The sequence below is a fragment of the Gekko japonicus genome, unplaced genomic scaffold (genome assembly GCF_001447785.1).
Source record: "Gekko japonicus isolate JY-2015 unplaced genomic scaffold, Gekko_japonicus_V1.1 scaffold842, whole genome shotgun sequence".
NCBI lineage: Eukaryota > Metazoa > Chordata > Lepidosauria > Squamata > Gekkonidae > Gekko > Gekko japonicus.
This window is the reverse complement of record NW_015160862.1, coordinates 628,691-645,452: the sequence shown is the minus strand read 5'-3', so window position 1 is coordinate 645,452 and position 16,762 is coordinate 628,691. Positions and strand designations below refer to the sequence as shown.

The 16,762-nt window shown below is 47.5% G+C and overlaps 1 protein-coding gene across 1 annotated transcript in view; it reads left to right on the top strand.

The window, feature by feature from the left end:
- Window positions 1-16,762, top strand: part of MCCC1 (methylcrotonoyl-CoA carboxylase 1) — a 44,053-nt gene that overhangs the window by 8,360 nt on the left and 18,931 nt on the right. The window contains exons 4-11 of the mRNA XM_015421907.1: window positions 366-461; window positions 3,646-3,767; window positions 6,153-6,300; window positions 8,553-8,674; window positions 8,948-9,059; window positions 11,706-11,787; window positions 13,216-13,343; window positions 15,299-15,482. Coding sequence (XP_015277393.1) covers window positions 366-461; window positions 3,646-3,767; window positions 6,153-6,300; window positions 8,553-8,674; window positions 8,948-9,059; window positions 11,706-11,787; window positions 13,216-13,343; window positions 15,299-15,482 — 994 coding nt within the window. The remainder of the gene's footprint in view (window positions 1-365; window positions 462-3,645; window positions 3,768-6,152; window positions 6,301-8,552; window positions 8,675-8,947; window positions 9,060-11,705; window positions 11,788-13,215; window positions 13,344-15,298; window positions 15,483-16,762) is intronic.

The window sequence follows — 16,762 nt, the reverse complement described above, 5'->3', positions numbered from 1 at the left end:
CGCTCTTCCCTACAAAGTGGCTTAGAGAAAATTCCAGAGTGTGCTGGCTTGGGTCCTGTGAACGAGTCCCGTGCACACTGAATAACCTCTGCAGCGACACTTGCTCTTCCACTAAAACGTCCTCTTGTGCTCGATGAGTGCTTTTCAGTGTGCAAACGGAAGTGCTAGAGGCAGAGAGTGCTCCACAGCAGAGACCAGCATGATGGAACTCATTCGTGGGATCCGAGCCTGTGACTGCAGCCAATTTAACCATTTTAGTCATTTCTGTGATTACAAAAAATGTTTTTTTTGTGTGGAAAATAGTGGAATCTCCTTTTGTATTGTTTCCCGTGGAGCTTAAATGTACCTCTCCCATCTCACTGCAGGCAGATGAAGCGTACGCCATCGGCCCTGCGCCTTCCCAGCAGAGCTATTTGGCCATGGAGAAGATAATGCAAGTGGCCAAGAAGTCAGCTGCACAGGTACAGATGTTCAGTCTGTTTCCCACCTAACTCTTGATATGCTTGTATATTTTTAAAATAAATGTCAGCTGGGCGGAAGGTCTTTCAACCAGGGGTCGTTTCGTAGAAAAAGAGCTAGGGGAACTCATTAGCATAACTCGTTAGCATATGCCACACCCCCTGACATCAGGGGCCCGGCGGTGGACCTGCAAGGCCGGCGGGAGTGCGAGGAAGCCCCGCCAAGGCCCTCCCTGGCTCCAGGCAGGCAGGGGTGGGGAGAGGCAGGGAGGAAGCAACTTACCCTCCCTCTTCTCCTGCCTCCTCCTGGCTGAATGAGGGCTGGAAGCGGGGCGGCCGGAAGCAGGGGGCGGGGCTTCGTCGTGTGCCTGGCCCCCCCACCTCACCTGGGGGAACTGCGTTCCCCTGCGATCCCCCCGAATGGACCTCTGCTTTCAACGTCAAATTTCTGTTGGCCGGCCCAGTTCTTAGAGGTAACATTAGATGTTGCAGTGAAGAGTTTTATACCACTGCAGCTGAAGAGGCATCCTGAAGATGTGGAATTTGACTGAACATCCCTTTGACTGAACATTCCAACACATGGCAGTATTAGCTGACAGGAATGAGTATTGTCTTCAGGCCAAGCCTGGCAGCCAAGGGGAGGCTTGGAAGCAGGGACATGGGGGGCATGTGACATTGGTAACATCACTGACATAATTGACATCACTTCCAGTTACAGCCTGGAAGGGACATTTGATAACTCTAGGAATTGCCTTAAACTCTATGATTTACCTTAGATTTTCCAGTGATTCCTAGAGGTACCCATTGTCACTTCCGGGTCGTACCTTGAAGTGACTTGCTAGTGTAAAGGCTGCGGCAATTTTTTTGTCTTTATTTTTCACCTGCCACTATTTGGAGCAGTGGCAAGTAGTGGAGAGGATCAGTGGGAAGTCTCCTGCCATAGCAGGGAGACCCGGTGACCTTAGAAATGAAGCAGAGTATCGCATCCAGGCCTTGCAGGGCATGTCAGCGGCTACAAAGACTGGTGTTTCTTTTATGTTGGAGAATTCCAGGTGTTCTTTTGGATTTCCCACAAGGTAGAACTGGTTGCCTCCTTGTTTGTCCCCCCCCCCCCCCCCCCCCCCTTGCCTCTTAAAGAGCTTGCCCATCTTCATCTGGACTACTTTTCCCCATATCTTCTTCCTGTGCACTTAAGTCAATAGGAGAGATGCTGTTTCACATCCTGGTTTTTGTGGAGTTTATCTCCCAGATGGCATATACCTTCCTTAATTCATTTCTACATGAGAACCACCTGATTGTATCTCTGTTCTGCTTCCATTGGCAGCTGAAAGGTGTTTTTTTTGTTTTTTTTTAAAGTCTGTATATCTGGCCTACGAGGCTGTTTTCTTTTGGCTTGAACATTCTGGTTGATTTTTGCTCACTGTACCATGGGATGGTTCTGGGTATAGAGAACTCTTTTTTTAAATTAAATTAAATTAAACCTGGCTTGTATTTTTAATTGCTTTTATTTTGTGTCCTGTTTTAAGGATCAGTTCGACCAAGTGAATGCCGCGTGTTAGTGTTTTAAAGAAATACATAATGGGGCCTTGCGATGAGTCCTAGGGCTGCCAAGCCGCGGCGGGGAATCCGTGCATCTTCACAGGATCCCTGCCACGGGGGACAGTGATACACGTTGCACTGCCGTCGCCAGGATGTGACGCTAAGCGTCGCTCTGGCAACAGGGCTGTTTGGAGTCCCGTTGCCAGAGCATAAGAACATAAACATAAGAACATAAGAGATGCCAATGTTGGATCAGGCCAAAGGCCCATCCAGCCCAACACTCTGTATCACACAGTGGCCAGAAATACCAGTGCCATCAGGAGGTCCACCAGTGGGGCCAGGACATTAGAAGCCCTCCCACTGTTGCCCCCCCAGCACCAAGAACACAGAGCATCCCTTGCCCCAGAGCCCCTATCTATACCTTGTGGCTAATAGCCACTGATGGACCTCTGCTCCATATGCTTATCTAATTCCCTTTTGAAGCCGTCCATGCTTGTAGCCACCACCACTTCCTGTGGCAGTGAATTCCAAGTGTTAATCACTCTTTGGGTGAAGAAGGACTTCCTTTTATCCGTTCTAACCTGACCGCTCAGCAATTTCATGGAGTGCCCACGCGTAGCGTCACATCCTGGCGACGGCGGTGCAACGCGTATCACTGTCCCTCGCGGCAGGGATCCTGTGAAGACGCACGGATCCCCCGCCGCGGCTTGGCAGCCCTAATGAGTCCCCTTGTGGCTGTAGAGCTATCTGCACACTGGATAAACTCAGGCACCTGAGTCAGAGTTCTCCGACGAAGGGAGCTTCAACTCTCGAAAACTCATGCCCTCAAAACCTTGTTGGTCTCTAAGGTCCGCGGTCTCTATAGCTTTACCAAAGCATTTTAAAGATTTTTGATGCTTTTTTTCTGAGTGTTAGAATTCCCCTTTTCTGTATGTTTGCCCCGCCCGTACCCCTTAACAAGAGCCAGTGTGGTGTAGTGGTTAAGAGTGTTGGACTAGTATCAGAGGGACCCAGGTTCAAATCTCTGCTTTTGCCATGGATGCTCACTGGGTGACCTTGGGCCAGTCACACTCTCAGCCTAACCTACCTCACAAGGTTGTGAGGATAAAATGGAGGTAAGGAGAACGGTATAAGCCGCTAATGTCCCCAGTGGCGAGAAAGGCACGGTACAAATGAAGTCAATAAATAAATCCCTTCTTACAGGTATATTGATTTTTTTAATGGTTTTTAATTCTCTCATTTAAAAGTATTGGTTTTTTTAGATTTCGTACTGACAGAGTCTCTTGCATTTTACACATGGTGTGAGCCACTTCGGGGGCTCTAGTCAAAAAGTGGGACACGAGTCCAATGAACACATAGGTGCAGGATGCTAGCAAATAAGTCAGTGAGTGTTAAATAAATTGGCACAGTGCATCACCTATGCTGTAAGCCCTTAGCTAAATCATATTTCCCACATTTGAGTCCATAGCGGCTCTCTTAGAAACCAGGGTAGGCTGTGGGGAACCAACATAATGTGCTTCTGGTGAGCCAAGTCCATTGGACGGTTGCTGTATTTGAACTTGTGGTCAGTCTCTTATGGCAGCCCCATGTGGGGCATGTTGCAGCAGTCAAGTCTTACATGATATGTTATTGGTACTTCCTGTTCTAGGCTATTCATCCAGGCTATGGCTTCCTGTCTGAAAACACAGAGTTTGCAGAACTCTGCAGCAGAGAAGGAATCATCTTTATAGGACCACCTTCATCTGCCATTAGAGACATGGGCATTAAGAGGTATTTGATTTTGATTCACAGCTGTACCTGTCATATGGGACTGCCAGAAAACTGTGCATTGCTTTCGAGTCCCATCGCACCTTTGGGACCAACAAAATTTTCAGGCTATAATTTATTTATTTGAATTATTTATTAAACTTATGAATCGCCCACCCTGCAAGCAGGCTCTGGGCAATTTACAGCATTGCAGACATTTAAAATACAATTAATATATAGTTAAGATTACTAAAAATAAAAGAGATTGAAACCAATCAAGATGGCAATAAAGTAATCCTCCTTTGCCGGCCACACCACTGTCCCACACAGCAGGGCGGGAAGGGCATGTGGGGGCTATAAAAAAAGAGAGAGAGCGTGCCCATTGCTGCCCTCAACTAAGAGTCTGGGGGAACATCTCTGCCTCACAGGCACTGCGGAATTGCATCAGATCCCACAGGGCCCTGATGTTAAGAACATGAGAAGCCAATGTCGGATCAAGCCAAAGGCCCATGCAGTCCAACACTCTGTCGCACAGTGGCCAGAAACACCAGGTGCCATCAGGAGGTCCAGCAGTGGAGACAGGACACTAGAAGCCCTCCCCCTGTTGCCCCCCCCCCAAGCACCAAGAATACAGAACACCACTTGCCCCAGCCTGAGAGTTCCTATCTAGATCTTGTGGCTAATAGCCACCGATGGACCTCTGCTCCATATGTTTATCCAGTTCCCTCTTGAAGCCGTCCATGCTTGTAGCCTCCTCCTCCTCCTGTGGCAGTGAATTCCACATGTTAATCACTCTTTTGGTGAAGAAGTACTTCCTTTTATCTGTTCTAACCTGACTGCTCAGCAATTTCATTGAGCACCCACGAGTTCTTGTATTGTGAGAAAGGGAGAAAAGGAGAAGAGGACTTCTTTCTCTGCCTTCTGTCTCCCATGCATAATCTTATAAACCTCAATCATGTCACCCCTCCACCGTCGTTTCTCCAAGCTAAAGAGCCCCAAGCGCTTTAACCTTTCTTCATAGGACCCTTTTATCATTCTAGTTGCCCTTTTCTGCACTTTTTCAAATGCTATAATATCCTCTTTGAGGTGTGGTGACCAGAACTGTACACAGTACTCCAAATGAGGTCGCACCATCGATTTATACAGGGGCATTATGATACTGGCTGATTTGTTTTCAGTTCCCTTCCTAATAATCCCCAGCCTAGCATTGGCCTTCTTTATTGCAGTCACACACTGTCTCGACATTTTCAGTGAGTTATCTACCACGACTCCAACATCTCTCTCTTGGTCAGTCTCTGCCAGTTCGGACCCCATCAACATGTATTTATATTTAGGATTTTTGGCTCCAATGTGCATCACCTTGCACTTGGCCACATTGAACCCCATTTGCCACATTGACGCCCACTCGCCTGTCCTTGACAGATCCCTTTGGAGTGCCTCCAAAGAGAGTTCCACCATGTTGGGGCCAGGAACAAGAAGGCCCTGGCCATAGGCAAGGACAGCCGAACCTCCCCCGGGCCATCACCAGCAAGTTGTTATCACCTGAAGCTCGTCCCCTGAAAATCTTGTTGGCCTCTAAGGTGCTACTGGGTCTCAAATCTGACTGTTCTCCTGCAGACTGACGTGGCCACCCTCTGAAATGGTGTATCCAGGGCTATTTTGGGGCAGGAACGCACAGAAACGGCGTTCCGGCTGGCTCCCAAGTTGGCCACGCCCAGCAGGAACTCATTAGCATAATAGGCCACACCCAACAGCAGAAACTCATTAGGATTGGCTACATTAGGGGTGTGTGGCCTAACATGCAAAGGAGTCCCTGCTACAAAAAAGCCCTGGGTTTTGACAACAAACAAGGTAAACAGAATAAGAAGCAAAAGGTGGGTGTGGCTGGATGAGCACACCTCTGGTAACATGGGGGTGTGACCTAATATGCCAATGAGTTGCACTGTCAGAGGTGTGGCCTAATATGCTAATGTTTTCCTGCTGTTGGGTGTGGCCTATAATGCTAATGAGTTCCTGCTGGGCTTTTTCTACAAAAAAAAGCCCTGTGTGTATTGTTCTGTTAAACATTATCAAAACCTAAGACACGTTTAAAAAGTAGAACAGCAATGAATGATGGTGGCCGTGGTGAAAATGAAACAGATAAACTACAAAACCCAGTGAGCTTTGTGTACTGTTTTCTTCTGCCACCTGTTGCACCTATTAGGGAGCTCTAGTGGGCCAGTCGGAACTTCCTAGCCTGTGTGTGTGGCATATGGGGAAGTGGTTTCCGCTTAAGGAAATGATAACATTTGTGGTGGGTTGTAGATTGCCCGGGTAAAACGAAGCATGGCTTTTTGTGGGATGAGATAAAGGAACATAAGAAGCTCCCGCTTTCAGTGCCATTGAGTCTCATGCCGCCTTCTTTTGAAGCACTTCCAAGGCCATCATGGCTGCTGCTGGGGTTCCGGTCGTGGAGGGTTATCATGGGGAAGACCAGTCCGATGGTTGCTTGAAGGAACACGCCAGAAGAATAGGGTATCCTGTAATGATCAAAGCTGTTCGTGGTGGTGGAGGAAAGGTAAGGGACACAAGGACGTATTCCTCAGCCAATGTCAAGTTTTCATGTAGAAACAGTGGTGCTGAAAGATCTGGTGCACCGGTCGAGAGATGCTCAGAACGTCACGTGACGATTGCTGGGCCTGTGCGACATCTGGAACCACTGCTTCTTTTTGTCATTCTCCTTAAGTTTCCTGTAACTGCTGTTCATCGAGTGATCTTTTGCACAAGCACAAATCCCTCCTGCTTTTTAGGATAGGGAGCAAACATGACATACGTCGTTCCATCAAGTCTCTGCTTAGTTTGCTGCCCAAACTTATTGAGAAGATCATGCCACCTAGTGGGGCAGCATGAGACTGCAGTTGCCAAGTTACTTATAGTACAAACTTTGAGTCCAGTGGCACCTTTTAAGACCCAACAGTTTTATTCAAAGTATAAACTTATACACAGAATTAAACTTTGTTGGTCTTAAAGATGCCACTGGACTTGAACTTTGTTCTGCTGCTACAGACCAACATCGCTCCCCACTTGAATCTTGCTTATTTGTAGTCTGCCTTTCTCACTGAGGACCGAACTAAACGTTAACAATTTTTAAAGAGGTACATCTGGGTTCCCCGATTTTGCCACATGACGTGGACAGCAAACTCATGGAAAGAACTCCCCCCAGTGTGGTTTTTGCATGGAGAAACGGGGGGAAGCAGGAGCCTTTCTTCCCTCTTCCTCCCTCAGCAGCACCATTCCAAGCCCGTTTGGGCTCTCCTGGGGTTTTTTTTAAGCCTTTCCATGCAGCTGCTGTGCAGCTCAGCGAGTGAATTCAATATGCCTTCTAGCCGTGCCCGACTAAAAGCCGAATAATATCGGCTTTTATTCAGGCGCAGCTGTGGCATCCTTCCTATTGGGCGGACCTGTGTTTCCTTTAATTCACACTGCGTGATGTGCTTGCTTACAGGGGAAATGGTTTTTCTTTTTAATTTCTGCTGCCACCAGGAATTTAAAATTCCAACTCTCCCTCCTTTGGTAATGTAACCCAGGGTCTGGGCATTTCAGAGGACTATGTGACCCTGAGGAAGTACTGTATTGAATTCTGGGATATTTAAACAAAAATGGATTTATTGAAATAAGAACAAAATAGGTTTCTGGAAAAAGGAACTTGTAAAATATAACTAGTAAGCTTGATGTCACACCAGTCTCTCAGACGCCAAACCAGCGAAACTCTTTGACTTTTCCACACAAGATATATCATTGGTCTAATCACACAGTTTAGACACAGCCTATTTCTTTTCCTTAAAGACACTCTCTTCTCCACAGACTCTCTTTTAAGCTTTTCACACTTCACTCTCCAAAGACACACAGAACGCTCACTGAACTCTTTCATCAAACACACACACAGAAATTCCTCTCAGAACATCTCCTCCCACACTCTCAGTCATCAACCCATCACAGCACACTCATCTCCCCCTATCCCCCTTGCTGCATTACTGCAGTCAAACTAACATTTAAAGGAGCACACACACATCAAAACAAGGAATCATTACAGCGGCTATTTTGGTAACCGAATAAATATCTGAAGAATATGGTTTGATATATACTGAGTGCACACCCCTACTCTGGGCACCTTTGGAATTCTGACCCAGGGTGGTGGGTGCAGTCACAAACTGGCTGCCGTAGCAGGTGGAGCCCACATACACAGAGGAAGCACGAGCAGAGGGGAGAGAGGTAATTAAAAAAAAATACACTGGGAAAGAAGGATGAGAGAATAAACTAAACACTCTCCTGGGAGCTGCCACTCAACCTGTTATTTTAATCTGTATCAGCTATTCAGTGGCCAGTCAAAAATCCTACTGGACGAGAGCCCCATCTTGCCCCGCCCACTTTTTAAGAATATTTGGTGGGCACCAAGAAAGGTGTCAGTGGGCAGCCTGGTGCCCACGGGGCGCCACGTTGGGGACCGCTGGCATGCACAGTGGTATGGTCCACATTCCTGTTCCCTTTATAAAGCACCTTCCTGAACCACTCTGCTATTACAGCCATAAAAACGACCTCTCCTTCTCCTGTGCGACCTTGTCAGGTACTCAGGGATGCCTTCTGTACTTTCTCTGTTTTGCAAGCTCACTCTGTAGCAACTGGTTTGAAGTTAATAAATTGTATGAATAATTCCTCTGGTTACCTTAGCGGTAAACATGCTTGATTTGGGAGACCCTGTTGCTTTCCCCCCTCTCTCAGTAAGTGTCCCTTTTCTCGTTTTTGTAACAAAGCGGCTGTGTTCCTTCCTAGGGCATGAGAATTGCTTTCTCAGAAAAAGAGTTTCAGGAGCAGTTAGACTCAGCCCGAAGAGAAGCAAAGAAGTCTTTCAACGACGATGCCATGTTGATAGAGAAATTTGTCGATAATCCGAGGTGACCAAATAATCTTACCCGTACGGAACCCTTTAAGGGAATGCACAGAGGCGGAGGGCAGCAAATGGGTGTAAGTCTCAGGTCAGGGAGAGGAGGAAAGGGGGAATTTCCAAACTTAAAAGGCAGATAAGCATGCTGGCTTATCAAGCAATAAGCATTTCTTTAGCAATGTGCTCTTTGCATGTTGCTCCATTGTATCATAAACAGTTTGTGTTGGTGAACACGGTTGTGATTGTCATGATCCTTCAATCATTTTTTTTTTAATTGCAACAGGCATGTAGAAGTTCAAGTGTTTGGTGATCAGCACGGCAATGCGGTCTACCTGTTTGAAAGAGACTGTAGCGTACAGAGAAGACATCAGAAGATCATCGAGGAAGCTCCGGGGGTAAGCGGCCATTTTCTGAAAAGACAATTGAAGAACTTGCAAAGCCCCCCCCCCTTTACTTCTCTTATTAGCATAACCTTGGTTGCTTTTTCCATGTGCTGTCTGATTTAGAGACCCCAAAACATGGAAAAGCATCGTAACAAGGAATTTCTTTCTTAGTTGTATATAATTTAAAATTACACCCTAGCCCAGGATCCTCCTGTTTCCAGGCAGTATGTAACATGTCTCCCTAGAAGCACCAAGCAGATTGGTCTAGCATGTTCTGCTTGTTTATCAGTGGCGTTCTTGGCTGTCTGAGAGTGCAGCTAGGTTTTGGGGGGAGATCTGTGATTGGATGTTCTGGTGGGTAGCTTCAAAAGCAGCTGTGTGGAGAGGCACTGTAAGAAAAGGTGGGTCTGACCAGTAAAAAACCTCTGAGCTTTCATTAGGTCTGGTAGAGTAAAAGGGCATTTCTATTATATATCTCTATGTATATTTTCCCCATACTGGAGGTAAGAGCTCTTTAGGTTTCCTGATGTCTATTTAAAAAAAAATAAAAATACGGGGGGGGGGGAATAGCCCCCCCATACACACACGTTTCAGCCCCTATTCAAAACAGAGCCCCTCCCCTGCCCCACATTTGCTTTTTTAAGGTTTAACTACCTCTCTGGAGACCCAGTTACAGAACCCCACTGTAATGAATAGCGTAATTTAAAAAAACCCTAGTTGTATAATACACCTTTTTATTAGGACCAAGCAAAATCACACAAAACAGCAAGCGAGCTTTCGAGTTCCCTAGAATTCATCATTGAGTTCCTGAATACTGATGTTTCTGAGGGACCGACACAGTCTTTGTTTTTTGGGGGGAGACACCCAGCATCTAGCACAATCCCAGCCAGGGTTCCTTTAGTCTAAACCCTTTGAAATTGATGGGCTTAGACTGGAATAACGCTGCCTAGGATAGCACTGTTAGTTTTCCAAGAAATAAAACCATTAATCCAATAAAAGTCTTTAACATATGATGTTGAAGCCTAAGAAATCAGCTGCAGGGGCCTGCAGACTGCAGCTGCTGGACAGTCATGACATCAGAGCAATGGAGAAGTCCCTGTTAGTATTCAGTAAAACAGGGTTCCCCAACACGGCGCCCTGGGCACTGTGGAACCCAGCAGTACTTCCCAAATTGCCCCTGAGCTTTTCAGAAAACGGGCTGTCCTTGAAAAAGAGCAGTTTCTGTCAAGAGCTCTCTCAGCCCCACCTACCTCACAGGGTGTCTGTTGTAGGGAGGGGAAGGGAAAGGAGGTATTAAATAAAGGTATTTGACTTTGTAAGCCGCTCTGTGACTCCTTTGGGTAGTGAAGGGCGGGGTATAAATCCAATCTCTTCTTCTTCTTCTAGTACATCACTTAGGGCTTTTCTGTATTCTCATTTCCCTTGCTTTGTAAGTTCCTGTTTCTTCAGGGTTCTGTTCCGCAGATTTTTTCCTCCCTCTAGTGGTCAATTCGATATTACATTGGTTTACGTCTGGTATAAACACCCACAGTTTAAATCTGCATGGTGATGTGCTGCAGCTAGACATAAGCCGGTGTAATATCGAGTCAGCCACTAGAGGGAACAAAAAATGTGTGGAATAGAAACCCCCACCCCAAGAAACAGGAAGTTAGAAGCAAGGAAAACAAGAACATTGTTCATAGAAGGCTGTGTTTTTTTTCTGTTTTACAAGGGATGTATACATTCCAGTCAGTGCTGGGGAGCTTAATTTCTGACCAGAGATGTAGGGTGGAACAAAAAGTTCAAGAAAATTTAATTTACCAGCATCTGTTGTTTCATAAAATTAATAACCATGAACAGATACCATGGCCAATACGACATCAGGCAAGCTTGGCAGTTTCCGAGTTGTAGTTAATATTTTTCAGGTGATTATCCCTAGGAATTAGAACAAAGTTAGAGTCCAAAGTTTTATTCAAGTTTGAGCTTTTGTGTGCACGCACACAAAAGCTCACACCTTGAGTAAAACTTCGTTGGTCTTAAAGGTGCCACACAAAAGCTCACACCTTGAATAATAATAAGAAGAAGAACAGATTGGATTTATACCCCGCCCTTCACTACCCGAAGTTGTCTCAGAGCGGCTGACAAACTCCTTTCCCTTCCCCTCCCCACAACAGACACCCTGTGAGGTGGGTGGGGCTGAGAGAGCTCTTGACAGAAACTGCTCTTTTTCAAGGACAGCCCGTTTTCTGAAAAGCTCAGGGGCAATTTGGGAAGTACTGCTGGGTTCCACAGTGCCCAGGGCGCCGTGTTGGGGAACCCTGTTTTACTGAATACTAACAGGGACTTCTCCATTGCTCTGATGTCATGACTGTCCAGCAGCTGCAGTCTGCAGGCCCCTGCAGCTGATTTCTTAGGCTTCAACATCATATGTTAAAGACTTTTATTGGATTAATGGTTTTATTTTATTTTGACAGAGTTCGGGAGTTGCCGAGTCCAGTTAGGTACGCCTTCTCCATGAGTCTAGTTTTATGTGGATGGTCGTACATTGAAATGTAGCCTGTAGAACCATGTCCAAAGCCTAGACAACATTTTAGCATCCATTTTTGCCCCTAGGTAGGTAACGCGGCAAGCACAGAATGCTGCTCCGTGTAATCAGAACACTGCCTCATTTGTTCCTAGCCAGGAATTAAACTTGACGTAAGAAGAAAACTCGGAGAGGCGGCTGTCAAGGCTGCTAAAGCTGTGGACTACGTCGGGGCAGGTACTGTCAGCTTCCCTGGATTCTGGTGTGGTGCTGGGTTCACCCTCTGGTTGTAGCTTGTAGATCTGCTCTGCTAATGGCAGTGCTCACCTCCAGAACCTCAGAAGAGCCCGGCTGGATCAGACCAGTGGTCCATCTCATCCAGCATCCTGTCGCACACAGTGGCCAACCAGTTCCTCTGGAGGGCCAACAACAGGGCAGAGAGGCTGAGGCCTTCATAAGCGCATAAGAAGAGCCCTGCTGGGTCAGACCACTGAGGGTCCCTCTAGTCCAGCCTCCTGTCTCACACAGTGGCCAGCCAGTTCCTCTGGACGGCCAACAACAGAGCAGAGAGACCGAGGTCTTCGTAAGAGCATAACAAGAGCCCTGCTGGGTCAGGCCAGTGGTCCCTCTAGTCCAGCATCCTGTCTCACTCACACCGTGGCCAGCCAGTTCCTCTGGAGGGCCAACAACAGGGCAGAGAGGCTGAGATCTTCCCACTGATGTTACCTCCTGGCTCTGGGATTCAGAGGACTAGTGCCTCTGAATGGGGAGGTTCCCATCAGTCACTGTGGCTAGTATCGACCGACAGAGTTATCATCCTCGAATCTCTTAAATCCCCTTTTAAGGCTGTTTATAATTTGATATTTGAAAGACAAATAATGGTCACTCGTTACAATGGATACCTGTTCCCTCCAGTACTGGAGGCAGGATGCTTCTTTGTATCAGTCGCTGGGGGCACGGGTGGGAGGATGCTGTTGGGGCAGCTTTTGGCCGCCGTGTGAACGGAACGCAGCACTAGATGGGCCCTTGGTCTGACCCAGCACAGCTCTTCTTATGCCACCTAGACGCGGGGTTGTGTTCTTCCTGGAGGATTTTGAAGCTCACTGAATTCTATTTTTATTATTATTATTATTATTAAGCATAACTTATTTGCATATGCCACACACCCCTGACATCACCGGAAGTGTGTCAGAAGGCAACACCCACCGCTCAGGCTCCACTGGACTCTTTTTGGATTGCTAGCTATTGGGGGGGGGGACGTGCAGATCTGCCCTCACAGAGGAGGGAGAGCTTGTACCTGAAGGCGGGGCGGGGGGGGGCTCTGCAACTTACCAGGCTGCTTCTTGTTCCTCATGGCCCGACTGAGGGCTGCTGGGAGCATGGGGCGGGGCTTGTTGCATGTGCCCACCCCCTGAGTTCCTTACTGCCGGAGCTCCGCTCCTGTGCGCTCCTGCAGGAAATGACCCCTGATGATGATGATGATGATGATGATGATGATGATGATGATGATGATGATGATGATGATGATGATGATTTTGTATTTCATTTAAGATGAGTTTTGTGCCAGGGACAATGAAATCATGCTGGGGTTTATGTTACTCCCGGACTTACCTGGGAAAGACATTCCCGCCTCCGTGAACTGTTCCCTTCCTTTAAATATTCCAGGAACGGTAGAATTCATCATGGACGGTGAGCACAACTTCTACTTCATGGAGATGAACACCCGGCTGCAAGTGGAGCACCCGGTTACGGAGATGGTCACGGGGACTGACCTGGTGGAGTGGCAGCTGAGGGTAAGGACTTCCCGACGAAAGGACAGGAAGCATCAGTGCAAAGGTTACGACGTCCCAGCAGCCCTTCCTGCCTATGCAGGATATCCTCCTCGGATGATCACCGCATTCTTACTCCTCCTGCCCGGGCTCATTCCGAACTGAGCAGGGAATGAAGAGGGGTTGGGTTGGATCGTCTCCAAAATATGCCTGGGCGACTCTGCATTTTCCTCCTCCCTCCTCTTCCCTGCTTTGCTAACAGTGTAGAATAAACCCTAATGTCAGTGGCAGCGGTGTGAGATCAAGGGTTAGCTCTTTGCAGGCAGCATGGAGTGTCCCCCTTTCCCTGGAGTAGGGTGAAGCTGGTGGGAAGTGCCATCGAGTCACAGCGGACTTGCGGCGACCCCCTGAGGGTTTTCAAGGCAAGAGATGGTCAGAGGTGGTTTGCATTGGCCTGCTTCTGCATGCTGACCCTGGACCGTGGGATCAGCTGCCTAGGAAGGTGGTGAGCTCCCCCACCCTGGCAGTTTTTAAGCTGCGGCTGGACAAACACTTGTCAGGGATGCTCTAGGCCAGTGATGGCGAACCTTTTAGAGGCCGAGCGCCCAAACTGCAACCCCAAACCCACCTATTTATCGCAAAGTGCCAACACAGCAATTTAACTTGAATACGGAGGTTTTACTTTAGAAAAAACAACTCATACATTAACTGAAGATGATCCAAACAAAGTAAGGAAAGCAATCCCAAATGCTTTCATTTACTTAAAATTATTTGGCAGAGGATTCGACACTTTAATGATGGTCTGGGCCTGGCTGGGGTGATGGCACGCGTGCCCACGGAGAGGGCTCTGAGTGCCACCTCTGGCACCCGTGCCATAGGTTCGCCACCCCTGCTCTAGGCTGATCCTGCTTTGAGCTGGGGGTTGGACTAGATGGCCTCTTTGGTACCTTCCAGCTCTGTGATTCTTTGACTTCCTTGGAGGTCTCCCATCCAAATACTAGCCAGGGCAGCCCCTGCTAGTATCTGAGATCTGATGAGATCAGGCTAGTCTGGCCTATCCAGGTCAAGATGGAATAGGGTGGGTGGGGGATCAGTTAATAGTTGGAAGCATAAAATGTAACTTGAGATTGGGAGAGCCTGATCTGCTTTAGCCGTGGAAGACGGTCTTTTTAAGTTCCAGCGTGAGAACGGGATTGAAAGCCGTGACTTACTCAGGCTACACTGAGACATCGGGTGTCTGTGTTAAACCAGCACCTGCATCCGCCTGGCTGGCATGCACGCCGTGCTCATCCCGCTTCCCTTCTCGCACGGAGAATCCCATGTAGACATTTTACCACAACGAACCGTGACGTTCCAATGCATTCATCCGGTTTAACGAGAATCTGTCCTTCCTCTTCCTTCCGCACCGGGATTTTGTGGAGAATGCGAACTCCGGTTAACCCGTGCACTTGCATTCGTATGTCACAAGCAGTGCTCCCTCTAAGCTGAGTTAGTGTGAGCCAGCTCACAGTTTTTTAGCCTCCGGCTCACACCTTTTTGTCCTCACACAGGAAGGGTGGCTCCAGAGCAAGCTCATTTATGCAGCAGCCCGATGGCTCGCTCACAACTTCAATGCCAGTCGCTCACCAAGTAGAATTTTTGCCCACAAGACTCCACAGCTTAGAGGGAACATTGTAGCTGTAGTTAATTCCTTAACTGGTATTCTCTGTTTGAGAAGGGAGGGGGAGTACAGCTGGCACATGCTCCCAGCAACCAGCTGCATGGGCACGTGCCCATTTGATGTAGGGTTTACTATACCAATGCAGCGGTGAGTCTAAGATGTGCCCCATGTAGGACAGCGGGTGTAATTCTTCCAACCGTGGTGTAAACGTTAATTATTCTACCTATTCAGGGATTTTTAGAACAGATACTTCAGTTTTTACTCTATTATTTATCCACGATCCTTTGATATCAGGATTTCCTCTTGCTTCCCTTCACAGGTTGCCGCCGGAGAGAAGCTCCCTTTGACTCAGGAAGAGATCTCGCTCAAGGGACATGCATTTGAAGCCCGGATCTACGCCGAAGATCCCGACAACAACTTCATGCCAGGCGCCGGTCCTTTGTTGCACATGTCCACGCCACCCGCCGACAGCTGCACCCGGATAGAAACTGGGGTAAGACAAGGTAAAACTGGAAAACCCTCACCGGGAAGAGGTGTCAAGAGGAAGCCTTTTCGAGCTCAAATGTAGTTTTCTCCAGCACTTTATTGGTGGCGGCGGCGGTGGCGGTGGAGGAAGATGCTGCCAAGTCAGAGCTGATTTACGGCAACACTGTAGGGTTCGGTGTCGTGGTTAGGAGGGCGGACTCTAATCTGGGAGAACCGGGGCTGATTCCCCACTCCTCCACATGCAGCTGCTGGTGTGACCTTGGTTCAGTCATAAGTTATCTCAGAGCTGTTCTCTCAAGAGCAGTCTTCAAAAGAGCTCTCTCAGCCCCACCTGCCTCACAGGGTGTCTGTTGTGGGGAGGGGAAGGGAAGGGAAAGAAGATTATAAGCCGCTCTGAGACTCCAAGTGAAGGGCAGGGTACAAATCCAGTCTCTTCTCTTCATCCTGTCTCACACAGTGGCCAACCAGTTCCTCTGGAGGGCCAACAATAGGGCATAGAAGCTGATGACTTCCCCGGTGCTATTTCCTGGCACTGGGATTCAGAGGTTGACTATCTCTGAACGCAGAGATTCTCTTTAGACCTCATGACTGGTAGCCACTGATAGACCTATCCTCCATGAATCTGTATAATCCCCCCCCTTTTAAAGAATTTTATTCGTTTATACATAGGAAGAGGGAGAGGGGAAAGAAGGGGAAAGAAAGATACAGAGATATATTTAAAAAGTCCAATTTAGCATTCTGCATGCAAAGCTTCTCATGAAAGCTTCACAGCTATTATAGCCATCATTCTAGTTGTTCTTCATTTAATCTTCGTTTCTCAGTACTTGTGTCTTAACCAGTCATAAAGCGACCTCCACGGTCCCATGAATTCTTCTTCCATTTCTCCTTTTAATATATTTGTGAGTCTGTCCATTTTGGCACAATCCATAATCGTTGTTATTAACTCATAAAGCGTTGGGATTCTCAGTGTCCTCCGTGCTGTTGCAAATAAAATTCTGGCTGCTGTTGCAACATATAACATAAAGTATCTGTGATTCTTACCAAAGTCATCTGGTAAACAGTTTAACAGGAATATCTCTGGCTTAAAAGGTATTGTGATATTCCGCACTGACTGTAAGAGAGTATGTACTCCAATCCAATATTTATGAACCTTTTTTCACGTCCACCACATGTGATCGTATGATCCCACATGATTGTTAACATTTCCAACATTTGTTACTCAAGTTTTTATACATCTTGGCTAACCTATCTGGGGTTAGGTGCCATCTGTAGAACATTTTATATACGTTTTCTTTAA